The sequence below is a fragment of the Triticum dicoccoides genome, chromosome 2B (assembly GCF_002162155.2).
Source record: "Triticum dicoccoides isolate Atlit2015 ecotype Zavitan chromosome 2B, WEW_v2.0, whole genome shotgun sequence".
Classification (NCBI taxonomy): Eukaryota; Viridiplantae; Streptophyta; class Magnoliopsida; order Poales; family Poaceae; genus Triticum; species Triticum dicoccoides.
This window is the reverse complement of record NC_041383.1, coordinates 766,043,162-766,058,803: the sequence shown is the minus strand read 5'-3', so window position 1 is coordinate 766,058,803 and position 15,642 is coordinate 766,043,162. Positions and strand designations below refer to the sequence as shown.

General features: G+C 45.4%; 2 protein-coding genes across 3 annotated transcripts in view; one reads left to right on the top strand and one right to left on the bottom strand.

Annotated features, from left to right (window-relative positions):
• Positions 1 to 442, top strand: part of LOC119366141 (programmed cell death protein 2-like) — a 3,147-nt gene extending 2,705 nt beyond the window's left edge. The window contains exon 7 of the mRNA XM_037631826.1: positions 147 to 442. Within this exon, the coding sequence (XP_037487723.1) occupies positions 147 to 248 (102 nt within the window). The 3' untranslated portion in view covers positions 249 to 442. The remainder of the gene's footprint in view (positions 1 to 146) is intronic.
• Positions 443 to 10,321: 9,879 nt separating this feature from the next.
• On the bottom strand, positions 10,322 to 14,421 carry LOC119366140. Of its 2 annotated transcripts, none has more exons than XM_037631825.1 (2): positions 14,200 to 14,421; positions 10,322 to 12,808 (listed from the first exon to the last, which is right to left on the bottom strand). In XM_037631825.1, exon 2 carries the CDS (start codon positions 12,460 to 12,462, stop codon positions 10,501 to 10,503), a length of 1,962 nt encoding a protein of 653 aa, XP_037487722.1. In that variant the 5' UTR covers positions 12,463 to 12,808; positions 14,200 to 14,421; the 3' UTR covers positions 10,322 to 10,500. The 2 variants fall into 2 exon arrangements, with proteins under 2 accessions (XP_037487722.1, XP_037487721.1); XM_037631824.1 differs by having other exon boundaries at positions 14,227 to 14,421.
• Positions 14,422 to 15,642: the final 1,221 nt, after the last annotated feature.

Sequence of the window (15,642 nt, the reverse complement as noted above, 5' to 3'; positions counted from 1 at the left end):
TGGGATGGAAGCAGCACAGGCACGCCCAAAAGAAACGAAGGCTGAGAAATGGAAGTTGTTCGCTGTCTTTATTTGTTTGTAGTCAGCTTATCTTGCTGTGTTTTGTTGAGTATATCATATTCCTAACAATAACCCACCGATCGCAGAGTTGCTGTCCTTCGTCTTGTTGTGGGAAACAGGGCAATTGCTGCTGGGGAGTAGTGGAGGAGGAGATAATGATGCAGGAGGATGAAGCATGTAACGCGTGATGTGTTTAGTAACTACTGTAGTCCAAACCATATTTGAATACTGTTTTCCCTTTACCGTGTCGTTAAGCTATCTGTAATCTTGTGTGTTTTCATTGTTCTTGTACTCTGTCAATTTGACGAGTCAGTTTTGTAGGACTCCACCGAAGTACCAACTTGTTAATAATAGTTCGTCTCGAATTTTTCTCGTGGTGTAACTATCAGAATGGAATGATTGTGTGAACATTATTGGAAGTTAAATTCTAAATGTTGAGTTTTAAAAATAATACACAAGTGGCACATCCGGGAGACAGTGAAACAACCATATACCATTGAGCTATACATTAAGCGAAACACCTGGGCTTTCAACTTGTTCGCAGGTGCAAAATGCATGCCATTGTCCTCCTCTTGCTTCCATCAGATCATTGAGCATGCCTTTGTCCTCCTCTTTGATTCTATATATGATGAGTTTGTCCTGTAATTCTAAATCATGTAAGTATTTTATTTGCAAGCATCAATCAATCTCTCCTGTACAAATCCCAGGGCCTTCAAAATATCCGTCAGACTACACTACTACTGCACTATTCAGTTTGAGATCAGATGCCCCAAGTAAAACTAACAACTGATAGACCACGCAAAAATAAAGAGAGGAAAAAAAACTGATACAAATTGCTTGTAAGAAAATAACCAGCTTTCACAAGAATTAATATATTATAAACAGAGCTACTGCAGGAATAATGGAGATTTTCAGCCAAGAACTAGACCAGCAACCAACATACTAGATCCAAACTGTATCCTTGGAAGTGATCAACAAACTGTGGTCATCAACAAATTCAAAAAATATTCCCAACGAAAAAAGATGTCCAAAAATTTCATCCAAAGAGAGAATTTGAGACTTCATATGATCTCCATGGCAAAAGTGAGAACCTTCTTCACTGGGAGGATAGATTAAGGATAACAATGAAAACTGCATGCCCTTTGAGAACACAAAGATATAGCGTGCAGATACACTACTCATTGATATCTCACGCTCTCTTAGTTCCAATATGTGTGTCAATATGACATGAGGATGGACCAGATAGCAGTGTGATGCTTTCTTCTATACTGAATGATGACATGGACATACCAGGTCTCATTATTATCAGTTTCATACTGGATTAGCAACAAAATCAGCATATCTAACAGACATACTATAGCAGACAATAACACTTAGTTAGGCCAAGATCACCGAATCAGGAATTAACAGCCTGACACGCAGAGTGAAAAACAAATTGTGCCATACCTAGTTACCAATTTCCAGACCTGTTCTTGGTTCATGCAAATCTGAATATAGTGGGCACTTCCCCTCTGCAAGCTTTTACCAAAAACTTCGGGTAGAAAACTTTGTTCATACTCAGGGGATCACAGCCATATCAAAAATGCTTTATTGCAACACGAATTCAACAATATTGTATCACAGACTCCACAGGTTGTCAACTAAGTATTGGTCAAATGTAAAATATGGATCTCATACATAATATCCAACGGAGAGAATATACATATCATAAAAGAGAGAAGTATCGAGCTAAATACACTCAAGCTTGAGAATCGGACGGCCAGATGAGGAGCAGCGGTAACTCCCCAGTTCCATGTTTTTGGATTCTTTACTCGAAGATGGCATTCAAGACCAATCATATCCACGAACTACGAAAGAGTAGACTAGGGTGGTTGGGGTGTGTGCTGGCTGCTCTCTCCATAGCATTCTTCACGGCTTCAACAATGCCGAAGTAACCGACTTTGACAGTGCTGAGGTAGGGGAGGTTCTCGATTCCAAAGTCCAGAGAGTCTGCTTCAACTACGCACAAATAATTAAGCACAAGTTTTTCTAGCTTGGGCATGGATCCTACCGCAAACATCAAATTTACCGGGTAAAGACTTGCATCATAAATAAAAATCCTCAAGAACTGGAACCCAACTTCACCACTGATTCTGAGTTTTTCGTTTGACTCTGTACCTTCCTTTAGATCCAGAATGAGCAGAGTGGGTAAGGCTCCAAGGATGCAGAGATCATCCTGGTTGACTCCTTCCACTTCAAGGCGTAGCTGTTGGAGATTTCTGAGGGAGCCCATCCATTTGGGAACATGTGGGAGGGTTGAAGACCAGATAAAAAGTTTCTTGAGGGTAATCAGACACAAAGGTTGTTGTAAGATGCTGCTCCCATCCGAAATAATCAAAGAGCGGAGATTCTGTGTGCCTAGCTTACACAGGGAAGAGACGATAGCTTGGTTGCGCTCTTGGATTGCATTTGTATCCTCAGTGAGAGAATCAACTTCACATACTTCAGCACACGATTCTTAGGGTCAATGTTCATAATAATGAAATCAAGAAGCTCTTCAGGAGGAGGGACCAAAGGAGATATAAACAGCAAATCCCCGAAGCTGGACTTGCTTATTACATCTCTCTTTTTCCCTTTGATGTCATTGGCTATTTCGCGCAGCCGCTTTGCCGACCAACGAGTTTGAAAGATAGGCATTCTGCAAAACAAGGTTTGAAAGAACATTAGCTAGTCCAACTAATTTCAGATAAACATGAGCTAAAAAAATCATGGGAAAGTATTGGAACAGTAGTTAAAATTTCAGAGAAAGGATATATTGTAGTTTCAGAAAACAAAATGGATAACTACATGAGTAGTTTCAGAGAAAAGTATTGAAACATGACCTACAATAACTAAATTTCAGAGAAAACATATATGTAGTTTCAGAAAGCAAAAACTAAGTTTCCTGTGCTATAAGCTAGCAGTACCAAAATTCCTGAAGCATAACCTACACTAATGCATCACTAATTGCTACAGAAACTTCTATCTGAACATCAAATTGACTACAGAAACTTCTCTGTGAACATCAAAATAATGTATCACTAATACTCAAGCCAGAAAGCTACAAAAAACTTTGAGCTGCAAAAATTCAGAGATTACCTACTAGCCAATTTGAGCTATGACAACCAAGAACATCAAAGGACAGGAGAACCTAGAACATTCAGAGATTACCTAATAGCACAGCAAACGGATAGCATACATGGAGCACCTACAGCCAAATTTGAGCTATAAAAATTCCTACAACACATCACTATAACGAGCCAATTTTAGCTACAAAGGAATCAGAAGTTTCTACAACAAAAACAGATCTGAGAAATCCCAATCCCCTGCTACAACTACACATCTACAGTCCAACACCTACATCGGTGGCGCCGACGATGGCGCCTCACTACAACAGAGCACCACTGCGACGAGCCCGCGTAGCCGCCGAGGAGGAGCCGCCGAGCAGAGGAGAACCATCTGAGAGCCGACCAGAAATGGGGGGAAGGAGCACGCGGCCGTACCTGCTTGTGTCGTCGCCGGCCACCGCCGACCCCGACACGGCCGTCGTCGCCACCGCGTTGGATGCGCCCGCGTCACCCCCGCCGTTGGTCGCCGCCCGCCGTTGGTCGCTGCCTGCCGTTGCCCTACCACCACCGCCGCCGCCCTAATAGACACAACGGAGCTGCGGGAGAGGGAGCACTGCGAGAGCGTTACAGCTGCGTTAATTATTCCTAAAACAGCTGCACAGTTTCAGAAATGTTTGCGCGTGACGCGGAAGCGAGGAACGCTCTCGTCCGTCTGATCAACACACGATCCGACGGACGCGGAGCCGGCGGACGCGCAAGCGTTATCGGTCGGTTGAAGGTAAGCTTTTCCCAAAAAATAACTATTGTTGGTATTTCAATTTTTTTTGGAAAGAGAGTGTGTGTGAGTTGTCTATTTCGGATAAACAAGAAAAGGGTGCATGATCTCGATGAATTATTTCTGAATGAATTCAGAAATCATATGGAAGAACCATAGCATTTGGTACTCATTGGTAAATCGATTTTGATTCCCTATAAACCAAATAGACTTAACCAAAGATGGTCCTTAGGTCTAGGATTTTTGTTAACCAAAATATAAAAATAAGTAGAAACCTAACAACTAACATGCACAACAGAGAAGAAAAATGGCAGTCCATTTTTATTTTTTTAGCTCAGTGGTCATCTGCTGACAGTTTTGGGTTTAATACCAATATTTTACCGACAAACCTAATAAATTGGTTTAATACCAACATTTTACCAACAAATCTAAAAAATCTAACTGTAGTGGTTGGTGTTTTGATTTTTTTTTAAGGGAGTGTGTGTCAGTTATCTATTTCAAGAATAGATTGGATCTATCAAGTTGCACTTTATATTTCTTTTCAGATAAATAAGAAAAGAGTGCACGATCTGACGAATTACTTCTGAATGAGTTCAGAAGTGAGAAGTCATATGGAAGAACCATAGCATTTGGCACTTATTGGTAAATCAATTTTGATTCTCTATAAAACAAATAGACTTAGCCGAAGATGAGTAGGACCTGGCCGTAAATCTAGGATTTTCATTAAAAAAATTATAAAAATAAGTAGAAACCTAACAACTAACATGCGCAACAGAGAAAAAAATAGGAGAGTAAAAAAAAGGATGGAAGCCGAGATGAAAATCATTTGCCAAAAGATATCAAAAAGAAAACAACACAGCAAAGGGCGTCTCCTCTGCTAGTAGAATAACTAATTTGTCATGAAGAGACGAACATCCTCATTAGGCATTAACTATTGGCAACTTATAAACGCTAAGTGGCTCTATCGTCTTGACGTAGGAGAATGTCCGGCACCAGCCGGCTATTATCGCCGCGAGCAGCGTCCCATGAGCCTGGTGTCTGACCCGCACTGTCACCGCGTAGTTGGATGATGACCACATGCCTTTCTGTCTGTAGTGCCCACATATCGAGCACTCCTGCAGTGTCAAGATGCACTCGCCATACACGAAGTGTGGCCGCGGGACACGATACCGCGTGAGGTTGTACCGATAGCTCCACTTTCGCCGTCCCTTGTCCATAACCCACACCTTTAGGGCAAGTCTAGCGAGCGCCCGGCTGCTCGGTAGCCGTCCCGAGCGGCCGGCCTAAATTCTAAATCGTGTGTGCGCACTATTTATCCGAGCCGAGCGGCTCACTAGAGTCGGGTGCTTTTTTGTCCCCTCAGCTGCCGCCCAGTCCAGCCTTCCTTTCTCGTGATTCACTCCCCACCCACCGCGGCGACATGGCCGCCGCCCTCACGCACCATGTCAAAATTCAAAAAGCTATAACTTTCGAATTACATGTCAAAATTAAAATCCGTTCCCACCATCGGAACCCTCGCGACGAGATCTTTAAAAGTAGACCCCATTTATATATGTTTCGATGAACTTTTTTCATTGCCAACTGGTTGTACTAGATGGTGCAACTTTTATACTATGAGATGCAACTATTTTTTAGACCACCGTTTGTGCTACCACAACCAATTATAATACAACGTGATGCAATTTTAGTGCTACATGAACCAACTTCACGTAATGAGCAGTTGGCCGAGCGGAAGTAGAGGGAGGAGAGAGGCGTACTAGGCAGCATCAATCAAGGTAAGTTCCCTTTTGGCTCCAGATCCTCCCTTCTTCACTTCCCCTTCCCCTTTGCCTCTGGATCTACCACCAATCTTCTCCTAATTGAAGGGAGTAGCAACAGTAATCTAATGTCTCTGTAATTAAACACCACTTTGTGCAAGTAGACCCAGTAGCAAAACCAACTTCTGCCTGGATGTGTGCAAATAGACACAAGGGAGTAGTTTTGCAAAAAAAAAATGTGCAACAAACAGCCCAGACTAGAAACATGGAGTGGATGTAGTGTCTGTGCAAATAGAAGTCCATATTTGTGCAACTAAATCGTGGATCCAAGCCAACTTTTTCTACAATGTGTGCAACCAACAGCCAAAACTATAAAGGAGTAAATATATTTGCACACTAAGCATTAATCCAATGACATCTTTCCTGCAAAATATGTGCAACAAACAACCCAGACTAGAAAGATGGATTGGGTGTACTGTTTGTGCGAAAAGAAGTACATATTTGTGCAACTAAGCCATTAGTCCATAACCAACTTTCCTGCAATATGTGTGCAAAAAAAACATCCCAGACTAGAAAGATGGATTGGGTGTACTGTTTCTGAACATATTTGTGCAACTAAGCACGGGTCCAAGCCAACCTTTTTATGCAAATGTACAACAGAACAGCCCAGACTGGAGACCATCTGTTCTAATCTTTTGGCTGTTGGTTGCACACATTGCAGGAAAAGATGGTTTTGGATCCATGTTTAGTTGGCACAAATATGGGCTTCTATTTGCACAGACACTACATTCAGTCCATCTTTTCCTGCAAAAAATGTGTACAACCAACACACATACTAGATGAAACTAAAAAAGACTGAGTTTGCTGTCTGCAAATATAAACATATAATTGTGCAACTAAACTTGTATCCAAATCCCAACTTTTTCTATAAATGTGTGCAGCAAAGAAACCAGACTAAAAAAAGCACAAGAACAATATTAAAAATGAGCGTACAAATAGGCTTGTCTCACACAAATTGCATATAGGGGGGAGATGTTCTATAGGATGTTACTAAAAGTAAATAGGAAAGAAGATGAAATTATTTTTCTTGTCACGAGAAAAAGGTGCCAAAGGTGATCACATTCCGACTTGAGCACATGCGGTTTCGCAAAACAAAAGGAGCCAAAGGTGATTAGTTAACATTGCACACAAAATATATGTTCTTCTGAAAAACTAGATAAAAAAGGTTGACGATGCCAACTTGATATTATGTTAGTTGTGCAACTACAAAATGCATAGGATGCCAACTAAAATAGTTATTCTTGTGCAACTAGAAAGGTTGAGGATGTTAACTAGTTAGATGCTATTGTGTAACTAGAAAATGCTCAGGATGCCAACTAATTAATACTCATGTGCAACTAGAAAGGCTGAGGGTGCCAAGTCATTAGATACTCTTGGGCAACCCTCAAAAATTTGAAGATGGGACTAAAAAATTAGTTACTCTTGTGCAACTAGAAAGGTTGAGGATGTCAATTACTTGGATAATGTTTGTGCAAGTAGAAATGCTAAGGATGCCAACTAATTGAATACTATTGTGCAACTATAAATATTGAGGATGCCAATTAATTAGATACTCGAAAAGAAATATTCATCGCTTGCATGACCGATCAAAAATTGCACATTCAGGTTTCAGGCTTCTAGAAGAAATGCTGAGGGTGTCAACGCAGCTACAAAAAGACTAAGGATGTCAACTAGTTGGATGGTATTGTGCAATTAGAAATGCTGAGGATGCCAACTAATTAGGTACTCTTGTGCAACTAGAAAAGTATGAGGATGCCAACTCACTTAGATACTCTCTGGGACACGTCATCATCCTCTCCATCCCCGTCATTATCAGTGCCACATGGTTCCTGCTTAGCACCCCGTTTTGAGTCCCGCCGAGAGGTCCTATTTGGAGAACCCTACAATGAACAAAAAAGATTGAACTACTGAGAGGGTAAAAGAGAAGAGCATAATTAATGGTCATGGGATAAAAGAAAAAGAAAATATGAACCTTTGTTTCACTGCCAGGCACCTCTCCTTCACCAACCAATTTGTCTCTTCAAAACAGAAAAAGAACAAACATATTTGTCAAATTAACAAAACTCCCCCCCAGAAACAGTTATACTACTTGGTTGGCAAGTTAATCAAAACAACTTGGATAAGGGGACCTGCCTAGTTGCAAAAAAAAGGCTACAAAATGCCTTTGTATCACCGTGTGATCCACATCGTTTGCATGCTCACTGTGCAACTAAAAAAATAGCAGCCTTAGAAAGACTACCCTGGTTGAATTAAAATAAAAGTTGCACATGATTTGCTGCCTAGTTGTACAAAAAAACTGCCAGCCAAAAACAAAAAATTCCATCAAAAACAAAAAGTTAGGTTGGCTATTTTTAAACATGAAGTTGGCGAGTTCAATATAACAGGTTGCACAAGGAAAGCTACCCCGGTTGCACAAATGGCTAAAAAACATTCACACAAAATCTGCGAAAACTTCTAAATAACTAACCCTAAGACCCCTAACGTTGCAACATCGGACAAGGATGTCCCGTGTTGATACTGCCCAGTTTTTGGTGGACATGCATGGAGTGGCGGTTCATAGTACAACTCCAAATAAGACACTACAAATCACAACCGAAAAGAACGTATGAATAAAAATATGTTGCTTTGGTGCAAGTCTGGTAACAGAAATGTTTCAGTGCTCCGACGTCCTGTGGCGGAGACGTCATCTAGCCGACATAGTATCACTACATTATGCAACTTCTCAAAGGTCGTATCCAACTGAGAACTACTATGTGTGCAACTACAACTACTGTGGATACCAAAAAAAATGTGACTAGCAAAAAAAAAAGATAAACTTAAGCAAAATCATCATCTAGCCAACTTAGTATGGCTGTGTTGTGCAATTTCGCAATGATCGTGTCCAACTTAGACTACAACCATAACCAACTTAGTACAACTGTGTTCTATCAAAACTATTTCCATTGTCTATAATAATCCTACAATAGTTCAGACTATTTCCATGTCCTAACTGAAAATGATTTAGCGAAAGTTTCAGTAAACTGTTCGTCAGACTAGTACAGTAGTTTCGAACACTGTTTTCCAAGCACAAGGAGATTAGCACTGACTCAACTGCAAACAGCACTGCTATACACACGATTTTATACACATGATTTGTGGACGACGCTAAAATTACAGCGTACGATGCATGGCAGCAGCACTGGTGCATCGTTGGATATGATTGTCGGTTGTATGTCATGCGTGCAGTTTCGGCTACACATCAGTTTGGAACTGCAGATATGAGGAGAAGAGTAGGGAGTTTAAGGCCTCGATCTGACCAGATGGCGTCAAGACGGAGCGAGATTCGATCCCCGCGGCTGTAGCGCACGCACCTAGGGCTCCCTCGAAGCCAAGGCATGCTGGCCGGCCGCGGGGGCGCGGGGGAGAAGGAGGGATCGCCGGCGTCCTCGCCGAAGATGAACTGGATGGAGTCGATCGAGTCGGGGCGAGATCCGAGGCCCGCGGTTGTGGCCCGTGCTTCTAGGGCTCCCTCGGCATGCGGGCGATTGTCGGGGAAGCGGGGGAGAAGGAGGGCTCGCCGGGGTCGCTGCGGCGGCGGCCGCCGCCTCGCCTCGGCTTGGTGGAGAGAGTGAGCGAGCGGAGGGAAAGAAGGAACCAGAGCCGCTGTGAGCGAGCGGAACAAAGGGTTGTCGGCTAGCGCGGCCGCTCGTTTCCACCAGATGATGGCCGGCCGCTTTTTAGATTTTGGGACACCTTTATTGTTCCCGAAAGGCTACGGACAACCCGGTTGGGCAGTGATCAGGCCTGCCCGGTTGGGCAGGCAGCCCCTTGACACGAGTGACCTCCTCGCTCTCGAGGTCAAATGACACGACCCAACTTGATGTAGGGTGGTACCCGAAGCTGTACGCCTCGTGCCAGTTCTCCCAGGAGGCGTATCTCCCCGCAGGCGGGAAATACGAGAGTGCGCAAGGCAGCGGCGGGACGGGGAGCACCTCGTCGGTGGCCGGGTTGACCAGGGTGACGGCGCCGCCGGGAGCCGTCTTGTTGTCGCACAGGCAGAGAAGACCATTGCACGTGCCGATCAGCTGCAGGCTACTAGGGGGCCGCATGTATGGTACCGCTCTGTCCCGACGCCACAGCTCTTTGTAGCTCGTCGTCGACGGCTTGGACAGGTCGCCGACGACGTAGGCGACCGCCTCCCGGGTATCCCAGAGGAGGGCCGTGGCGCGGCTCTGCATCTCCGTGGTGCACTCGTCGATGACGTCGCGCCAGAGCCTGCAGACGAGGCGGACTCGGCGCCGGCAAATCGGCGGCAGCCGCAGCAGGATCTCCACCAAGACGTCCGTGGGCAACTCCGAGCGCCCCGCGTCGTCCATGGCCATTGTTGCAATCTATTTTCCCTTCTTGCTTTTCTCTTTCTTTCGGTTGTTCACCACGATGCGTTGCCCTTTGCACGGTCGTTTTCGTTTGTATTTAACATCACGGCTATGGTTTGATTCCGACTTGGTAACCGATTTCCTCTTTAAATGTACTGCTATTTGGAAAGATTCTTTGGTGAGAACGTGATGAAATCGGAACAGGTTTGACACAACACGCACAGAAGATTTCGAAATTTCAACGGCTATTTTGCGTACCAATACAAGTTCAAGATAATGCAATTTCGTTCATAGACGAACAAGTACACTGAAGCTCTGTACACAAGGACTACACGCTCACAGTATTAACTACTCCCTCAGAATCATATAATATGCTTAAAGCACACACAGAATATGTGTGGTTTTCATCAGGATTCCGGGTTGTTGATGTTGCTTCCCAGGTGTCCTGCTCGGAGCATCGACATGAGGCCTCCACCGTGCACCCTCCCCTCCGGCACGACGAACCCGAAGCTCCGGTTCAGGCTAGCACCACCTTCTTCTTCGTGGCCATTACCCGGCAGGTTAAACGAAGACGATGGTTTCTGCAGGGAGCCTGCAGGAAGCAGCAGCTGTGGCGGTATGAGCCTGCCGCTCTGCAAGTGTCCTTCCGGCGACTCGCCGCAGCAGTCTGAGGAGGCGCCGCCGGGGAGAGAAGAAGAGATGACACGGTCCATGCCGCCACTGCCCACCGTCGAGGAAGAAGAGACGACGATCCCGCCGCTGAAGAGGCCATGCCCGATGATCATGCTTAGGCCCTGCTTTGAGGCCGTCAGGTTTGCATGAGCAGAGCACAGGCCGCTCCTCCCCCTGGCAAACTTGTCACAGCCGGCGGCGCCCCAGGCGCACCGCTTGCCCCCGCCGTGCGCCTTGCAGAAGTCGGTGCTCCCCTGCGCGCTCTTGCCGCACCCATCGGATTTGCAGCGCTTGCCACCGCCATGCCTCACACAGCAATCGGTGCGACCACGAGCGCTCTTGGTGCACCCTGGTGCCACACACCTTTTGCCTCCTCCATGCACCACGCAGAAGCTGGTTCTGCCGTGGACACTCTTAGGACACGCCGCCGCGTCTCCCTCAAAGAGGCACCTCTTCCCACCGCCATGCCCTTTGCATAGCAACGTGCTGCCCTCGGCCCCTTTGGTGCAACCTTCGGATATGCACCGTTTGCCTCCACCATGGGACTTGCAGAAGAGGGTGCCTCCCTGTGCTCCCTTGCTGCAGTCCGGGTACTGGCACCGTCGACCGCCTCCGTGTGCGATGCACACCCTGGGATATCCCTCGGCGCTCCGGGTACAGCCCTCCATCATGCACCTCTTCCCTCCACCGTGTTTTATGCAAAATCCTGATCTTCCCCGTGCTGCTTTGGGGCATTCCTGAACCCCGCATCGGTGCCCTCCGCCATGAGCAATGCAGAACTCTGTCTTCCCTTCGGCGCTTTTGGTGCAGCCTAGCTCTTGGCACCGCTTTCCTCCTCCGTGAGATTTGCAGTACGCCGTTCGGCTCTCGGCCCCTTTATTGCAACCTGGCTTTTGGCACCGGTGACCGCCGCCGTGGGAAATGCAGAGTCCTGATGCACCCCTTCCGCCCTTGGAACACCCATTGAACCTACACTTCTTAAGATGGCGTTGATGACTTTTCTGCTCCCCATTATCAGTACTATCTACTGTATCTGAAGTTGCGGCAAAAGAACAACCAGTTGTTGCTGAAGGCTCGGGGCTAAGCTCAACCTCATGCTGCTCAAGAGATAAATCATGATCGGCCTCATATCCGGTTCCAAGGTGTTGCTGGAGATCAATAAAAAGACCATCTGATCTTGGAGCAAACAGAGGTGACACCTCATAATCACCTGATTTCCTTTTGGCTGAAGTTGATCCCTCGCCAATATGTGGGAAGACAATACCATTTTTTCTTTTATGTGAATGCTCCTTGCGGCCAGGCACTGTCGTGGACTGTAAATTTCTTGAGCTGCCTCTTGAAGTCCCCACCACTAACCCAGGATCACTTGCGGTACAATGTTGGGTGAACAAAATTCCAGATAATTTAACTTTGTTCCCACCGGATGATTGGCTATCAGCAGAATACAGATTTGGCATTGGTCCAAGTCCTAGGACCAGCCTGCAGTCATCATCAGGAACAGGGGAACTTCGACTCCTCTGCTCGAATGATTGTCTAGAAGTCTCAGCTGCTTCTGAGCTCCCGAGGCAACCAACTTTAACTGATGCTACATCTAGGCCTTCATTCCTGCAATTTGCTGCAGCGGGTTCAACTTGAGAGAATGAAGCAGCTATGTGTTCCTTCCCATGAACACAAAGATTTGTCATATTAAGGTCCATCCCAGATAATATATATAAGGTAGGATTAGGACAGAAAATGACTCGAGCGCTGTCCAGTGGTCGATAGCTTCTGCTGACTAATTAGAACCCCAGTTTAACAACTTCACCACCGAGAAAATATATAGTATACACAAAATGGAAGCACACGTCAATGTTCTTGCAATGTGAGCCACTACCAAGAAAGCCTGAAGTATCAGCTCTGTCCATGAGCAATAGGCTTACTGGTCCCGAACGAGAAACGATGATGTTGCAGCACTACGGGCAAAAATCATGTGCACTGCATCTTATGCATAAAACAGAATCCACAAACAGACTTCATGTCACACAATTAAATGTCCTCTGAGATCTGCAAGAAAGTCAGGTAGCAGGCAAAATTTAGCTACACAAAATAAGAAGTGATCAAAAGAAAACAACTGACAGAAGCTAATGTTTCTTAAATATGAAGGAGAACTCAAAAGACTAAGTACCAAGCCTACTCATCCACAACCAACTTAATGTTTCTGAAATAGAACAAGAACCACAGGTGAAAATCTTGCAAGGAAATCCAGACATATGAGATCAACAAGTACCAGTTCATACGACCTTGGACAAAAATGCTAACAGGAATACATCAAACATATATCTGATCAGCCGGTGCATGTATTTTCTGTTCATTAATGTACATGAGGAAATGGTGAATCATGATTAGAATTTGCGCTATGGTGTTTGCTTGACATGAACATGAATTGGCGCTATGGTGTTTGCTTAAAACCAATACAGCTGATTTCAGTACCTATACTGTAAATTTGAGTTGGAGTCATACATGTTAAAACTTCCTGGCACAGTTTAGCGGGACAAGTGGAAGAAAATTGTTCTTTTCACAACATCTAGAGCTTCGACTTCTTAGGGAAACAAAGGATTTATTATATATATTTATATGCTGGGTTAAATTGAGAAACTAGGATATAGATACATATGGTGATAAATTGGTAATTATGTCCACATGCGTTCTTCTCATACTAGGATTTACTCAACCCAAAAATACTAATGAAGGGGTCAAAGGAAAAAAAATGTTTTCAGCCGACTCTAGAGGCAAAAATGGCAAGCATCATGTGTACAGCACCAGCAGCAAAATCCCAGAAACAAACCTATCTCAGAATGCAAACTTGATCCAAATCCATGCCAAACTGAATCTACCATGCCTGACAACATCAACATGACTCGATTGTTTCCGGCTATTGCAAGCACGGCAGAAGACTTCCTTTAATTTTCTTAGGAGTTCTATAAGGACTTAAAAGATACTGTAACAAATTCTTGGTTTAAAGCCTCAATTCATATGAAGTTCAGAAACCGCCGAAATAAGATAAACAAAGCAGCTTACAGTAAATCAATCTTTACAGCAAAGACAGCAGTCTGCCTGCCAATTTCGCGACTAAATTCACAAATGGTTCATTTTGCCAGTTTACCACTAGAATCCATTCAGTTAGCCAGGAGAGCTAGTAAATCAAGACAGACAAAGCATCCTGCAACCTGAAGGTTACACACACACACACACACACACACACACACACACACACACACACACACACGGTTCCTATCGCCTTCAGGCTTCAGACTGTTATCCAGCAGAGCCCAGACAGAGCCAAAAACTACCCCATCGGCCAAGCACACAAAGAAGCTCTGAACCCCTCACATCTCCACGGCAAAACAAGTACAGCGAGTGAAAAATGTTACAGAGCAGGGCATCAAAGCAAGAACCAGCGAGGGGCGCAGGCAGATCCGTACCGCGGGACTGGACACTGGAGGGAGGCTGGAGAACCCGGGGGCGCCGATCGAGGCGAATGGGTGGACTTGGAGGAGGGGCAGGCCGAGGCCAGTGGGGCGAAGAGGCGGAGAGACGAGGGGAGGTGGGAAATAAAGAGGCGTGGGGAGGAAAAGGTGGGAGCTTTTCGCCATGGGGGGCATGGAATTTGGCCCTTGGGGCTTCCAGAGGAGAGAGCCGGATGAAATCGACTCGTCATGTCGTATGATTGGGGGGATCCCGACGGTCGGCTCAGCTCCGCCCCAGCCCAGCCGCAGACGACAGCTCGGCTTTTGGCCCTGTCATCGGTGTCGGGTGAGCCGTGAGCCAGAGGTCTTCCGTTCGCTGCGTTGGTCGGCGCCCTCCTGGCCGTCCGATCGGCCGGCACGGTGGATCGTGGAATGGTTTATCATGATTCTTTTTCCATGCGATATATTTTTTGCCATCCTTTGTAGGTTTAGACATAATTATGAGAACGATGTATATTTGGCAAGCACAATGCTAAAATTTCTTTTATTTTGACAAACATATTCCCGCTTTGTTTAGAAGAGTAAAAAACGAGTTTGGCCTCGGTGTGTAGACCGGTCAGGTCCATAGTTTGTAGAGGACCTCATAGTATCTACAGCCGGACATACCAAATCTGCGCCCTAAACGTCTGCGGAAGCACCCAGTCAGTGATGGATGTGTCCATTTTGAGCCTCTATTTATCCGTTCATGCAGTCACACTTCTCATTTTCTTCCTTATATGTCCGGTCATTTTGCACGTGTCCGGACATATAGAGATGATATGAGGAGTCTAGTTGGGTCACTTTTTTTATTTTCTCTCCTGTTCGGTCACTGACCGATTGCGTCCGCGGACGTTTAAGGAAGATTTGAGGATGCCGGTTGTAGATGCCCTCACTAAGCACCCATGCTTAGAGACGGTACAATCTCGGGCTTCCTCCCGAAAATTGCTGGAGAAGCATCTCGGGCGTGTTAGAAAATTAGAGAGATCCCGGGAGCATCTGATGCTTCTTGCTTGACTTTTACATATCTTGTTCTCGCTTTCATGTGGAGAAGACCAAAAGTGTGTGATGAGATGAGCCTCCTCAGACACAACTCACTCAAAGAGATTCACACATATCTCATCGTCGATAGCCAATAGGTGGGGCAAGATGGCCCACCTGAAACATGACTTGTCCGAAGAGATCCATACATGTTTGGTCGCTGAGAAAAGCGAAGTGCGGGACAAGATGAGACACATGCAACACAACTTGCTCGAAGAAATCGGACCATTTCATTGTTGAGAAAAATCAGAGTGTGGGACGAGACGGGTCACCTAAGACATGAGTGTGGGACCTAGCTCGAAGAGATGGCACAGAGGCAGACATGAGACTCTTATTTTCTAAGTTGTCGCTCCC

Coding starts and splice junctions, on each gene's coding strand:
- LOC119366140 (XM_037631825.1), bottom strand. CDS start 12,462: ATGGACCTTAATATGACAAATCTTTGTGTTCATGGGAAGGAACACATA.